Below are 14,594 nucleotides of genomic sequence, written 5' to 3'. Positions count from 1 at the left end.
TTTTTTTTTTTGTGTTATTTACTGATGTGGAAAGGCGTACTGGGCGTTTTGTTCAAGGAGAGGTCCACACGTACGTATTGCCCACCTTGTCGCATAAATACACCTAAACATACATACAAACAGGTAGTCTGACAGACACGTACTTTCGCCGTTTCACGTGGGTGTATAATAGCTTAGACAAATACGTCGGTGAATAAGAATAAAAATTGTGCGGCGAAAATAGTTGCAAGATAAAAGGCATATTAAATACAGCCAACATGTTAGCGGAGTTGCATCGTTGCCCGAGCTTGTTCCACACAACAGATAGTCAATGGTCTGTTATGGTGAAAATAAATGAATCGGCTGAACGGCTCAGTGTTTACGTGGCGGCAGGTGACGGGGATTGCTACAAGGATGAGTTTGACGAGGTGAGTCTTTTAAAGGCAAAAACTTTTCTCGGCGAGCAAGTCAGCTGGGCTTACTTTTTCAATGTTATGCAAGAAGCCTTTGACCACGCAAATGTTACTGTCAAGGCGGCGACGGACACCGCTGTTGAGGTGTTGTGTCATGCCGCCATCGGTGATCCGGAAAAGTGCAGCATTTGCCTGAAGGTGGGCAAGACAGATGAGGACCTTTTTCCGGTGATTGTGAAGAGTCTGGTGGATGTTTACCACATCCAGCTGTACTCTAGAGAGAAGGAACGCCAACTGGAGGAGGTGGCGGCGGAGGCAACACAGGCTCGGATGCAAGTGGAGCACCTCGAAAAGGAGATCCGTGTACTGAAGGAAAGTAATGTACGAAAAAAGAAACAAGACGTCTACAATATCCAACGGATAGAGGAATTGCGTGCGAAGATTGCAGAAGCAGAGGAGGAGGCTTGGAGAGCAAGTAGCACGAAAGAGCGTGTAAAAATCCACAGCAAGAGCGATCATAGCAAGACAGTTCCTGTTAACAAGGGCCGCATTCGACAGCCTCTGGGGGATGCTGAATGCAAACAATACGAGGTTGAACTCCTGCGTCTCATCAAGAGCCGCTGGTGTACTGACGATAACACGGACCCGAATGCAGTATACAACTGCGTAATTGTACCTTTCACTCCAGAAGAGCTTTCACAACGGACACGAAATTTCACCAATAAGAGATGGGAGGTGGTATGGAAATCCCTCGATAGATTGGACGAGTGGGACTACAATGTATTTGAGATTCAGACAGCTATGTGTGGAGATGATTACTCATCCTTGCAGAATCAGCCAAATGGCGGTTCTCTCTTTGTGACCATGTACGCGCTTCTGATAAAGTATGCATTCCTCGTCAAGTTTAACATTGACGAGCAGATCGCCTTAAACTGGATCAGCAACGTTGAAGCTGGCTACCACGGCAACCCATACCACAACTCCATGCACGCTGCAGATGTGCTACACATTACGCATTATATACTGAACAAAGGAGGAATGATAAATCGGTGCCAGTTGTCCGATAGACAGGTGTTTGCCGCTCTCTTTGCTGCAGCTATTCACGACTATAATCATCCTGGTGTTAATAACAACTTTCACATCAAGACACAGTCCTATAGTGCAACGCTTTATAACGATCGTAGTGTGTTGGAAAATATGCATATTGCTAGCGTTTTTGAACTTATGAAGACCCCAAACTTCAATATACTTTCTAGTTTTTCAGAGGAGCATCGAAGAGAAATTCGGGATACAATTATTGAGATGGTGCTTGCGACGGATATGGGTTTACATGGAAAGTATGTGGCACAGTTTAAGCGACGGCTGGGGGAGCACGCTGCCTTTACGGACCGTGATGACCAAAATCTGGCCCTAGCCATTGCGTTAAAGATGGCTGACATCTCAAACTGCGGGAGGCCACTCGACATTTACCTCCGATGGAGCTCAAAGGTGTCTGATGAGTTCTACATGCAGGGTGACCGGGAACGTAATATCGGTATGCCATGTAGCCCATTCATGAACCGTCTGGAGCCTGCTCTTGCCAAGGGGCAGATTTCCTTTATGAACTACATTATTGTACCGTTCTTTGAGATGGTGGCAGAGTTGGTACCCAACATGCGTTTTGCTGTAGAGTGCGCCGAATCCTGCAAGGCGTACTGGATGCAGAATGGGCGGGAGTGACGCATCCGCGTGGAAGCAGTGAAAATGAAAAATGTGCTCCTTTAGCGTTTTGTTACCACAATACCTAGGCCCACCCCTTTTTTTTGTCCATGTATAGCGGGGAACTGTGTATGAAAGGGTCGTCTGCGCTACACCGAATGAAGATGTAGTACTGTGCATCAACTGTTCTGAAGTGTGCACTGACCTTTCGACATACTTCGACGAGGTACGGGACCAGTAGAAGAAGCGCTTCCCGTTATTGTTACCTTAAACTTTTTGTGCCCGGCTTTTTTCTTTTCTTTTTTCCTTCCACACCATTGTGTTGGTGTTGGGCCGCTATCCACAAAAGGGAGCGAGATGAGCACTCACCTCTCAGAGCTGTGCGCGGGCGGCGGGGTAGAGCCCATCATCGAGCGCCTCAAGCAGCTGTGCCCGGCGCGTCTCGCACTCGAGGCGGAGGAGGTAGAGGACGGCGTCGCGGCCGGCTTTACCCGGGAAGCACACGACCGGATGCACCAGACCTTCGGTGGCGTTTGGGGCTACCAGGACGACGACGGCAGGACAGCCCTGCATTGGGCGGTGGCCATGCGGAATTTCTCTCTTGCAAGCATGCTCCTGAGCGCCCCGTACTGTGCCCTTGCGTGCAGCGAGGATCACGACGGTGCGTCACCCTTCATAACGGCGTGCATGGTTGGGGCACCGGAGGCATTCCTGACGGAGCTGCTCACGGCTGCAGCGGAGCAACGGTGGTGGAAACTTGCGGAGAGGAGAGCCGCAGTGGGGGCGGAGGCGGAGGCGGAGAGCACAGACGGCGTAGAGGAGCTCGTTGCGGAGCATACAAAAGCTGTCGTGAATCAACCAGATATCCACGGTAACACACCACTCCTGCATTCTGCCGGGCGCGGTAACATCGCCATGGTGCGCTTCTTGCTGAACCTGGGGGCATCGATTGATCAACAAAACAAGCGTGGACAATCGGCGCTTCATCGCAGTACGGGTCGTGGCGCGACTGACGTCGTTGAGGAGCTTGTTTCGGCAAGCAAGAGGACACACAAGCCAGTGGAGCACCGACGGTGGATGAATCTTCAAGACTACCGCGGTGAGACCGCCCTGTTCTACGCATCGATGGACAACAACGAAGAGTTGGGCCGCTACCTTCTGCGCCACGGCGCCGATCGTGCTATCCGGAACAAGGAAGGAAAGGAGTTCTGGGAGGTCTGATCCCACCACACTTCTCCCCGCTTCCCTACTGTTAAAAGGAAAGGAAAACGCACGAAAAAAAAAAANAAAAAAAAAAAAAGAAGCAACAGAACGGAAAACAACAAAAAAAAATCAGGTTGTTGCTGATCTTCAGTGATCTTATGTGCTTGCCTGTTTCACTTTTGTTTCACACGCGTGGTGCGTGCGAGATGCTACCTGTCTCTTCTGTGCTGTCCCCAGGTGTGATAAGGGGGAGAAAAAGGGTAGTAGCCCACACACACACACACACACGTGCACACCGCTAACCGTCGAAGAGGCAGCCATGAAGCGTCGTGAGGAGCGGCGGAAGCGGGAGCGTGAGTGCATCCCGTCTGCACTCGCCGCCCTCGTCGCGCGCGTTTCCCCGCATGATGACCCGTCGGCACCATTGCGTTACTTGGAAACGTTCGCCACGCGACAGCGAATAGACGACGGCGATGACGGTGGTGGCGTTCTTGTTCTCGTTGGCGATGGGCTGGCACGCCTCTGCAAGGAGCTGGGCGACGGCACTTGCAGCAAGGACCTCCTGGCGGTCGCGCGTCGTGTGCCGCGTAGTCAGTCGTCAGCTGACTGTATCGATGTTACAGAGTTGTGTTTTGCAATTGGTCAGGCCATTGCCCCTGTCAATGTACATGAGCGGCGGCGGAATGTCGGGAGTGCGGCTCCCATTGATGAGAATGCCCCGCTGTTGAAGTACTATAAGGGTGATCGATTTGCCACTCTGTTGGGTTCTTTCGCCACAGAGGACGTGGATACGGAGTGGAAGAAGTTCCTTGACTGTTTGTCTTCGCCGCTACCGATGACACTGCGAGTTCACCAAAATGAAAAGATGTTGCGGCACGTTGCCCAACAATTTCTTCAGCACGACAAAGACCTGTGTAAGGTTCTGCAGCCTGTTGCACCTCTGTTGCCGTCTTACTCTGGACTTTATGGCTGCGCGCATGCCGCGTACCATGCAGACCCGCGTGTGGAGTACATCTGCCGGACGCTCCACGCTGCCAACGCCGTGTCATTCCAAGAGGTTGTATCTGTGTTGCCGGTGTTAGTGGCGGGCATCCAACCGCATCATGCGGTGCTGGATATGTGTGCAGCACCAGGTAGTAAGACACTGCAAGTTCTTGATGATATGCTCAAGGAGACGTGGAACACCTCTACTGTATCACAGGGTGTGGTTCTTGTGAATGAGAAGGACCGTGTGAAGGCTACGCAGGTCTTGCCTGCGCGGCTGAAGCGGTATCACGCACCGAACACTATTTGCATGCGATGTGATGCTGTTCAATGGCCGAGGCTGTTCTCTTCTTCTGGTGAAGGAGAAAAGACGTTTACAGAACACCGCTTCGATCGCATTATTTGTGACGTCCCATGCAGCGGCGACGGCACATTGCGCAAGGAGCCGGCATCGGCGAGCTCGTGGAGCCCTGCGTATGTAAAGTCACTCGTGCCGACGCAGAAGGCATTGCTGCGACGCGGCCTCGACTTGTTGCGTGAGGGTGGCATCCTTGTTTACAGCACGTGTAGTATGAATCCAAAGGAAGACGAGGAAGTGGTCTGCGCAGGGTTGGAGCTGTTCGGTGACGCAGTGGAGCTCCTTGATGTTAACGCTATATTGAAGGAACGCGGCGCAGTACTACACTCTGCAGGTGGCGTACTGTCGCCCAACGTGGACCAGCTACGGACTGCTATTCTCCCTTCGACGTATGACGGTCGGAAACTGTTGCGTGTGTTACCCCACCGTGACAATACAGGCGGCTTCTTTGTTGCTGCGTTTCGCAAGCGGTCACTGCCAGACTGGGCGCCACTACCGACGCTGCGCGAGAAGTTAAATGAGTGGACGAAAGGAAAGCTGTGGGCACCTGTTGCAAGGGACGACACAGTGTGGTGCGAAATCGCGAAGTTCTACCAGTTTGACCCTGATTGCGCCAGCAACTTTCAATACTACAGCGCCTTGCAGCAACAGACAGATGAGAAGGAAGAGGAGTCGGCGCACGGCCTGGTGCCTGTTTACCACCTGAACTCGAATGGTGGTCCCTGTCGGCGTATCGTGTTGGTGACGTCCGCTGCGGCGCGCATGCTCTTCGGGACGCGACCGTACAAAGGCCCCGGTGTGGAGATTGTCTCTGTCGGTGTGCGTGCATTCGAAGCGTACGACGGAAAGTTCCTCGCGGACGCGCCGTGCCGCTGGCGGGCAGTGGTCGAGGCAGCCTCTTACCTCGCTCCGCTCATGGGAGCACGGAGGATGGTACTTAGTGCTGCGCACCACCCACAGCTTCTGAAGCAGCTGCTCTCCAATGGGTTTGTGTGGCTGCAGGACCACTGGCGTGTTATTTTGGGCCATGCCTCCGCTGCACAGGATGGTGTACTGCCGTTTCTTCGCCATGACGGAAAATTGCACACTATCCTTACATCTACCGAGTGGACGGAGCCCCCCACACATGAAGTACAGAGTATGCTTGCCGAAAGCGTAATGGTTGGGGGAGTTCTACTCGGTCTTGTGGGTGGCAAACTGGCAGGCGAGGAGGGCCCTTGGTGGCTGAGTGCAACACTGAGCGGCTCAAAACTCGAGTTGGCGGTGGACGCCTCGCTGCGCACATTCGGCCTTCTCGCTTTCTTGGGTGTTGATGGGACCAACGTGACGTCACCCGCTGATGCTGCCAGTGTTTGATGGGGCTGGAGGAGGATTTGATTTCTCATTAAGGGCGATTAAATTATGTTGTTATCCGCATTCGCTGTCGCACAACGGCACAACGGCAAAAAAAAAAAAGAGCAACAAATTAATTTGAAAATTGACTGTGTGTTGTTTCGGATTTCTTCATTTCTTCTTTTCTCACAAAAAAAAATATTGTGACTGTCCTCGGGGCCCTGCACGCTATTTGGATTTTTTTTTGTTTTTGTGCTTGTCGTCAGGGATATTAGGCGTGAACGCACGCTATGCAAGTTGGCGTTCAGGACGATGAGTCGAAACGTTGCACGTTCCCCGGCTGTGAGCAAGTAGACTTCCTCGCCGCGCGCTGTGGGCTCTGCGGTGGCATGTTCTGCTGTGAACACACAGCGGCGAGCGCGCACAGCTGCCCCGCGTTCGATAAGCGGTCGCTCCTGTGCCCCATATGTGGCCACCACGTTCCATTGGAGCACAGCGGCCAGTCACCGGACGAGGCGGTCTCACGGCACATTGACCGCGGCTGCTGCCCAGCGCCGTCACCGAAAGCGAGGAAGGAACGCATGAACTACTGCAGCTATGACGGTTGCACCAAGAATGATCCTGCAGCGGTAATATGTGAGAATTGTAGAAATATGTACTGCATCGAACACCGAGCACCCGCGCGTCACCGTTGTAGGGCGGCACGGAAATTGCCTGTTGAATCTCCACCGCCTCAATCCCCCGGTTCGGTCTCCACTTGTGCTCAGATGCAATTAAAAAACAGTCCGTGCAACACGCCCAGTACGGCTTTTGGTAAAAAAACGGAAAATAGCGTAACCCCGCTGATTACTTTTGCCAAGGGACTTAGTATTGCCCCGTTCTTCATGCACTTCTCAAACCAGATGGTGATGGGCCGTTTGTTGGACCTTGCTGTCAGTCAGGCTGCCCTCGGGAGTGCCAACATTAACTCGGCGAAGGGGATGTGGGTGGTGCACGTGCTACAGGGACCGCGTTCTTCGAGGAAGTACTCACTCCAGGTGGCACGTCTCTCGGCGACGCTGCAAGAGACGGGTGTGAAAGACGGCACAGTTGTGTATATTGGGAAGGAGCAAAACGTACCAGAAAGTGTTCTCACGATGCTTGTGTCTGCGCAAGATAAAAACCAACGCAAGAATCGTAAGAGCCAAGGCGATTGCATTCTGATATGAGAGGTACGTAATGCGGCTATTCGTGCATATTGGATTGCCATGTAGGCTTAATTTGTGTTTGATATGCCATGTGATGGATTCTAAGGAGATGGGGCTGTGAGCCATGACCTCTTGTTTTGTTAGAGGTGATGATATTTCCTTTTTTCCCCCGTACTCTAATTGGATCATCTGCGTCTCCTCCTCTTAACGGATGAATCATGGTTATGGGGGAGGGGGTGTTTGTGCTTCCCTCTTTGCTGTTGCGCTTTTGTTGCATCTTGCCGGGGCAACAAGTAGTAGCAACAGGGTGGCTGATGTTATATTGCGTTGTGTATTTGCGTTTTCTTTCTGTTTTTTCCTATTTTGGAGGCGCTGAGCTGAAGAGAAGCGAGAGGATGTGAATGCAAACAATGAAACATCATGTTTTAAAAAGGTGTTTTGCTTCTTTCCGTTTTACTATTATTATTATTATTATTTTGATTACTATCCTCGTGAGTGTGTCTGTGTCTGTGTCCGTGTCTGTGTTTGTGTGTGCGGGTCGTCCCCGTGGGGTTCATTGTGCCACTTCTCTCGTTCCCGCCCACCCTCCCCGCATTCTACTCGTGCTTTGTTCGGCACGCATCAAGTTCTGCGCTGCGAAGCAAAGAAGCAAAACAAATACAAAGCGTACAGAAGCAAAGCACGTGGGGAACAACACCGCCTTCTCCGTCCCCCTCTCCCCTCCCACAAAGGAAAAGAAAACAGAACAAATGACGTCGCCAGCGACAGAGCACGAACGACTCGAAACCGCCACCGCCAAAATTGTCCTTCTCGGGGAGTCTGCGGTAGGCAAGAGTTCCATCGCCCTGCGGTTCGCGCGCAATGAGTTTCACCCCAACCAGGAGACAACTGTCGGCGCCGCGTTTCTCTCGCGCAGCGTGACGGTGCCGCCGTCCTCCGCCGCTCCAGAGGCCACCGCCGGCGGATCTGTCAAGTACGAAATATGGGACACGGCGGGACAGGAGCGCTACCGCTCTCTCGCGCCCATATATTACCGCGGGGCGTGCGGCGCGCTGGTGGTGTACGATATCACGAGTGCCGATAGTCTCAAGAAGGCACAGACGTGGCTGCGCGAGCTGCACTCCAACGCGGACCCGACCCTTACCATCTTCCTGCTGGGGAACAAGAAGGATCTGGAGTCGTTGCGGCAGGTTTCGTACGAGGAGGGCGCCGCACTCGCGCAGGAGGAGGGCGTGAACGGCTTCTTTGAGACCTCGGCGAAAGATAACTTCAATATCGAGGAAGTGTTTGTAGAACTCGCGCGGACGCTCTTGGAACATGGGCTCGCGTCTTCGTCCGCCCACGGTGCGGGGGGCGCACGTGGCGCAAGGCGACTGGAGCCTCCATCACGACCGCAGAAGCAGGAGAGAGGTTGTGCGTGCTGAACGCCAAAACATGTGGGAAAATGCATGACGCTAGCCTTAGTAGTAGTAGCATCCGTGCTGTCCTAACCGCAGCGCCTGCTCGTGAAGGTGGGCGTGGACCAGTAGACGAGCGCTATGCACCTTTTTTTTTGTTTTTGTGCCCAATCAATGTTTGCTAATATGAGTGAAAAAAAGTTGGCTGCCACTACCGCAGGGAGCATGAGCTGTGCGACGGTTGGCGAGGTTCCCTGCCAAAGCCAAAAAAAAAAAAGAAAACAATGGAAGCAGAACTATATGCTTTCCTCTCCCTGTCGTTAACTCTCTTTTTTCTAGGCGAATCCCGCATTCTCTCGCAGGGGTAAAAAAAAGGTGCGTGTCTGCGTGTTTGTTTGTTTGTTTTAGTCCGATCCAGTGTGGAGAGCGGCGTCGAGGCTCATAATTCTCACGCAATGCAGGATACCCACAGGGGCTCTGCAGGAATATATGCTCCTCCTCCCCCTGTTTCTGCTCCTACTTCTGTTACGGAGGCGGTGGTGGCGCAGCTACCACCACTCGCACAACCACCACCGCCACGCTCACCCACCACATCGTCTCCAGCGAAACGCTCTGTCACTGCCAGTAGCGTTGCAGTGATACGGAGCCCAATGGCGATGAACACACTTCAGACGTGCGGTTCTGCCGTGGGTTCTTCTCCAGTTGGAGCCGTTACTGCTGCGAACGGGGCAATGGAGGACGCGTCGCCACTGTCCACCACCACCGCCGCCGCCGAATACGCGGAGATTGAGCAGAAACAGATTGAATTGCGTAGCGTCGTAGAGCACCGCATCTTAACACTTGAATGTTCACTCCAACGCCGCGAAGAAGAACTCGAGGTGCTGCGTGCGCAACTGCGCAAGACCGAAGAGGACTACCAATTTAACTACGATCTCATAAAGGATCGTGACGCGGCGTTGGAGGAAGCAGCGACACAGCTCCAATCCCTCTATGACGAGCTGAAGCGCCTCAAGTCTGAGGAGGCGGCAACGACGAAGCGGCTGGAGGGCTTAGAACAGGAGACGCATCAGCTGCGGCAGCGGCTGCGCGAGACGGAGGTGCGACGCGAAGAGGCCGTACAGAAGGTACAGCAGGCATACCAGCTCAAGGAGAGACAGCTGAAGGACGCGATCACCCACAAGGACACGGCGTTGGAGGCCGAGAAGCAGCGGCTCCACGAGGAATACCTGCGGCGATTTAAGACACTTGATGATGCCCGGGTGGAGGTGACGCAGAAGAGTGAGGCGTTGGCGGTAGAGCTAGAAGACAAATGGAAACAGCAGTTACAACGGATGGAGGAGAAGCTTAGCGCCTCCCTTGAGACGATTGATGCGGTGCAGCGTGAGAAGATGGCGTGCGAGGGGCGCTGTGTGGAGGTGACGCAGGCTCTCTCTCTTCTGAAACATGAGCACGAGACGCTCCAACAGCGGTATGATGCCGCGGTGGCAGAGTTAGCGGAAAAACAGTGCAAGTTCGAGGCGAAACTGAATGAGTGCAGCGCTATAATGGGGCAAGGTATTGCCACCGCGGAGGACAGCATCCGCCAGCATACACAGCGGGCAAATAAGCTAGAGATAGAGTGCGGCCAACTGCAGTCGCAAGTGACAGATCTACAGGAGCGCCTTCAGGCGGCGCGTCTGCAGCGCGATGAGGACGCCAAGCGCTTCTTGGAGGAGAGCCGCGAGACACAGGAGCGGTACCGCCAGGCGGCATCTCAGGTGGAAGAACAGCGCCGGACATGGATAGAGACAGAGCTTCAGCTGTCTCAGCGCGTGCAGAAGGTGCAGAGCGAGCTGGAGGCGGCGCAACAAGATAACAGCGCGCTTCTGAGTCGCGTGAGCGAGTGGCAGAAGCTACACGAGAGCTCTGAGCGTAGGCGGGTGCAGTGTGAACAGGAGCTGGAGCGCGGCCGGCGGGAACTGCAGCGCTGCAGCGAGGAAGAGCAGCGCACCGCTGCCCACGCGCAGGAACTGCAGCGTGTTGCCGATGAGAAACTGCACGCTGCCGGCCGCGACGCGGAGGACGCACGCGAGGAGGCGGAGCGGGTGCGGCGGCAACAGCGCGACGCCCAGGAGCGGTCACAGGCGGAAATGGCTCGGCTCACACGCGAGCTTCATGCCAGCGAGGCGGCGCGCCGTGCTCTGGAGGAGCACTACCACCTTGCGGAGGACGTCAACGGGCAGCGTGGGCTCATCGACGCCCTGCGACGTGACAAGGAGGCACTCGAGAAGAAGGCGCTGGAGCTCGAACGCACTAACGCGGCGATACGCGAGCAGGTGGCCTCCTTTACGATGGAGCTGCAGAACGACCCGGTGGTGAAGTCTGCGAAGGAGACACAGCGGCGCGTGCAGGAGCTGCAGGAGGATTTGCTGCGGGCCCGCGATGACAACCAACGCTTACAAGACGCGCTTCGCGAGAAGGAGGAAGAGACATCACGCTACCAGCTGGAGATTTTGCGCGCGCGCTCAACGGAGACTGCGGCGCTGCACCAGCGTGACCGCGAAGACCAACGGCTGCGGCAGGAATACCAGAACGCGAAGGAGGCGTACGAACGCATGCGCCAATCCCTCAAGGAGCAGCAATATCAACAACAACAGAGGCGACGGGCGCCGTCTGGTAAACCGGAGGAGGGTGACGAGGGTAGCGACAGCGACAAGGGTGAGGCGAAGAGCCACCGACGCGGTGGTAAGCGGCCGGGCGATGGCCCGGAGAAGGACATGGTGCTTTTACGCGAAGCGGAGCTCTGGCGACGGAAGTATCTGCAGCTGGAACAGAGCGTCCGGGATCTCCTTCGTGAACGTGACAGCCTCACGAAAGAGCTGCACCTCACACGCCAAGATGTCGACGCGCTGACAAGCGAAAAACAGTCTCTTGTCGACTTGAACTCCTTGCTGAAGGCGCAGTTGCGAGAGGCGTACCGGACGGCGCTGGAATACCCGCAACAGCAGCACCAACAACAACAACAACAACAGCAACAGAACCAGCAGCAACTTCAACCAGCAGTCTTTCCACAGCATTTAGATCTGGCGACGGTGTCTAGTAGAGCAACAGTAGCAGCAGCGGCAGGGGAGTCATCACAATCGGCGCCACAGCTGGCTGTGGATGCTGTCCTTAGCAGTGGCTCAGCAGCAGCAGCAAAAAGAGCAGCAGGTGGAGGAGCAACCCAAAAGCTGTCGGCCGACGCTGAGCGCCTTGCCGTCCTTGAAGAGGAGCTGGCCGCGATGAAGGCACATATGGTGGCGCAACGACCGGGTGCCGTGCGTCCCATGCGTCATGGCATTCCTTCTACCGCTGTTAGTACCACTACTGCGACTGCTGCTGTGGGTGCTGGGCGAGGGAGCACACGAAAGTCACTGAAGGAAAGGCCACAGCAACAGGAGCAACAGCAACAGCAGGCTTCCACCTGTGCGTCTATGAGTCGATCTCTCAGTCGGAGTGGGGTGCCGTTGGTGCAACGAGGTTCCACCGCGGTTCGCCACTACGGCTATTTGTAATTCTACTCGTTCTACTTCCCCTTTTACTTCTCCATGTGTGCATGTACTTATATTTCTGGTTGTGCGTATGTGTGTGTGTGTGTGTGTCTCTCTCTCTCTCTCTGTCTCTTTCGTGTAAGAGGGGTGCGTGGGTGTGGCATATTTGTTTTCCATCACTGCTCCCTGTAAGATTGGTATAGAAGGGGAGCGGGCCCACGGTGTGTAAGAAAAAGGCTAACCGGCAGTAAAACAAACAGGGTAAGGAAAGAGAACACAGCGGCCTTCGCATCAAAGAGGAAAGAAAGAGAAAGAACAAAAAAAAAGGAAAGAGGGGAAAAAAAGAAGGCGAAAGGGTGCAGTGAAAAAAAAAAAAAAGAAATCAGGGCAATGGGAGCAAGCAGCTCGCGTGACCGACGTTCTCGACACCAAGCCCACAATGGCGCCAACGCGCCATCGCCGCCGGCAAACATGCCCACACACTTAGCAAGTCAATACAGCAATCAGCGACATTCGTTAACCAACGGCAACAACGTGCCGTCGCGGGAGCAACAGGGTCCCCAACGTACGCCGCGGCAACAGCAACAACAACAACAACAGCAACAGCAACAACAACAACAGCAACAACCACAGCAGCAGCAGCAGCAGCAAGCGCCACCCACAGAAAACAACAACAACAATGGTAATGGAGCTTCAAACAATCAGCGTGGCGTCCAGGAGGGACAGATCGTGAAGATGCTGGCCACCATTGATGCGTCTTCTGTGAGTTATGATGCGGCTACCCACATACTGACCTTCTCCGTAACGAGTGTGTGCCCCTCCCTGACGTACGAGATTCATACGGGTGTGAAGGAGTACATCAAGGATGGCGAAGTCTTTTATATGCCGAACAAGCCCAAAATGGAGCCGCCTCGCATCTCCCTTGAGGGCCCGCAAGAGAATAGGAAGATCACGGCTAAGATCGATGTATCCAAGCTTGAGGAAAAGGAGCGCGTGTACAACAAGCACTACCCCAAGCAGCAGCCGTGCGTTATTATGCTGCGCTACCGCACGAAGGAGGTGCGTAAGAGGGACGGTGGCGGCAGCGGCGGTCTGGGCTCTGCGGAGGAGGGTGTCGAGCACACGGAGCACACTGCCGTCGACCTCGCCGACAACCCGAAGCGGCGCGTGATCAGTCAAATCATCACAGCTGGCGGGTCGGCGTACGTGGTAGAGGACCTCTTCGGCGTCGACGGTGACAACCCCGGCGCGGCAGGTGGCAACACGGAGGTAATGCTCGGCACCACCATCGTGCCACATGATGGCGAGGAGGAGGAGGATGGCCTGTGCGTCATTTGTCTCACCATGGCGAAGGACACGGCGGTGATGCCATGCCGCCACATGTGCCTCTGCAAGGCCTGTGCGGAAGAGTTGATGCGGCACACGCCCAAATGTCCCGTCTGCCGCGGCTCGGTCTCGACGCTGCTGCACATGCCGTCGCTGAGTGATGAGCACAACTACACCACCGCCCTCAACAACAACAGCAATAGCAGCAATGTGTGATAAGGGTGGCGATGGGAGCGTGTGCGTCTGTGGGTGGGTGCGTAGGCTTTGGGTGATCTGGCCGGATGACAGAAGGAACATATGAACAAAAACGCAAGGCAAACCAAGAAAAAAAAATGATGAAAAGAATAACACGAAAGAGTGCCAAGTTTGAGTGCAGAAAAGAAAACTGAGGAAAGAGGTGGGGGCGGGGAAAACCATCAAAAAGAATTGAAACGAAAAAGAAGCAACAAAAAACAACAGCAACAAAAAAAACTATCAACAAGAAGAGAACATCAAAATACAAGGGCCGAGAAGAATAACAAAAAGAGAAGGGTGCGCGTGTTGATATGCAGCGTACCACCGCCCTGTAGAAACTGCTGTTGCATTAGTAGTGATGTAGTCAGAAAGGCAGAGTGGAAGGTGAAGGAGTGGAAGCAAGAGGGAAGAGATGGAGCTGGAGGCGGTGGCGACGTTTTCTTCAGTACTTCATCCATTTTTTTTCCTTTTTTTTTATGTGATGTTTTTCTGCTTGTGTTTCTGGAGGTACGTCTTTGCTTTTGTAACGCTCCTCCTGTGCTCTTTTTGTAGTCCTTTGGAGGAATAAATGATGTGCTTCGACGCCGCTATTCCCGCTGCCTCTTCTTATATTTGCACTCTGCCTCCCCCCCCCTCCTCCCCCTCATTTCGCTCTGTCTCTCTTTGTGGCGTGGGCGTGTTACTGCACTTGCGCCCAACTGTGCAGGCAACACATAAGCGCGTGTACGCAATGAGAATTCCCTATTCCCCTTTTTTTTTCCTTCAAGGTCTCGAGCTGTAGCGGCAAGTGTGGATAGCCCCCGATTTTTGGTCTCGCTTCTACGGTGACTTTCTCTTGTGCTGCTTTGTTTGACGCGTTTTCTCTCTCCGTTCTCCGCCCTCTCTTTTCGCTCTCTCTTACCTCGTGCTTTTGTGGCGCAGGGTGCGTGTGGCACGATGCGAAGAGAAGACGGAGGAAACGAACGTGGGGGGGG

General features: G+C 54.2%; 7 protein-coding genes across 7 annotated transcripts; all 7 read left to right on the top strand.

Annotated features, from left to right (window-relative positions):
• Window positions 1-257: 257 nt before the first annotated feature.
• Window positions 258-2,111, top strand: DQ04_00171200 (phosphodiesterase; the record flags this gene model as incomplete). Its single annotated transcript, XM_009308355.1, has 1 exon — window positions 258-2,111. One exon carries the CDS (start codon window positions 258-260, stop codon window positions 2,109-2,111), a length of 1,854 nt encoding a protein of 617 aa, XP_009306630.1.
• A 336-nt stretch (window positions 2,112-2,447) lies between these two features.
• DQ04_00171190 (26S proteasome non-ATPase regulatory subunit 10) lies at window positions 2,448-3,311 on the top strand (the record flags this gene model as incomplete). Its single annotated transcript, XM_009308354.1, has 1 exon — window positions 2,448-3,311. One exon carries the CDS (start codon window positions 2,448-2,450, stop codon window positions 3,309-3,311), a length of 864 nt encoding a protein of 287 aa, XP_009306629.1.
• Window positions 3,312-3,612: 301 nt separating this feature from the next.
• DQ04_00171180 (methyltransferase) lies at window positions 3,613-5,991 on the top strand (the record flags this gene model as incomplete). The annotated part of the gene is made up of 1 exon (XM_009308353.1): window positions 3,613-5,991. One exon carries the CDS (start codon window positions 3,613-3,615, stop codon window positions 5,989-5,991), a length of 2,379 nt encoding a protein of 792 aa, XP_009306628.1.
• A 266-nt stretch (window positions 5,992-6,257) lies between these two features.
• Window positions 6,258-7,175, top strand: DQ04_00171170 (AN1-type zinc finger protein 2B; the record flags this gene model as incomplete). The annotated part of the gene is made up of 1 exon (XM_009308352.1): window positions 6,258-7,175. One exon carries the CDS (start codon window positions 6,258-6,260, stop codon window positions 7,173-7,175), a length of 918 nt encoding a protein of 305 aa, XP_009306627.1.
• Window positions 7,176-7,903: 728 nt separating this feature from the next.
• Window positions 7,904-8,578, top strand: DQ04_00171160 (ras-related protein rab-5; the record flags this gene model as incomplete). Its single annotated transcript, XM_009308351.1, has 1 exon — window positions 7,904-8,578. One exon carries the CDS (start codon window positions 7,904-7,906, stop codon window positions 8,576-8,578), a length of 675 nt encoding a protein of 224 aa, XP_009306626.1.
• Window positions 8,579-9,006: 428 nt separating this feature from the next.
• Window positions 9,007-12,084, top strand: DQ04_00171150 (200 kDa antigen p200; the record flags this gene model as incomplete). The annotated part of the gene is made up of 1 exon (XM_009308350.1): window positions 9,007-12,084. One exon carries the CDS (start codon window positions 9,007-9,009, stop codon window positions 12,082-12,084), a length of 3,078 nt encoding a protein of 1,025 aa, XP_009306625.1.
• Window positions 12,085-12,450: 366 nt separating this feature from the next.
• DQ04_00171140 (hypothetical protein) lies at window positions 12,451-13,602 on the top strand (the record flags this gene model as incomplete). The annotated part of the gene is made up of 1 exon (XM_009308349.1): window positions 12,451-13,602. The coding sequence occupies one exon, from the start codon at window positions 12,451-12,453 to the stop codon at window positions 13,600-13,602; it is 1,152 nt and encodes a 383-aa protein (XP_009306624.1).
• Between the last annotated feature and the right edge of the window lie 992 nt (window positions 13,603-14,594).

The sequence above is a fragment of the Trypanosoma grayi genome (genome assembly GCF_000691245.1).
Source record: "Trypanosoma grayi strain ANR4 Tgr_17_V1, whole genome shotgun sequence".
Taxonomy (NCBI): domain Eukaryota; phylum Euglenozoa; class Kinetoplastea; order Trypanosomatida; family Trypanosomatidae; genus Trypanosoma; species Trypanosoma grayi.
Note: the sequence above shows the minus strand (reverse complement) of the source record. Positions and strands in the feature narration are given on the sequence as shown.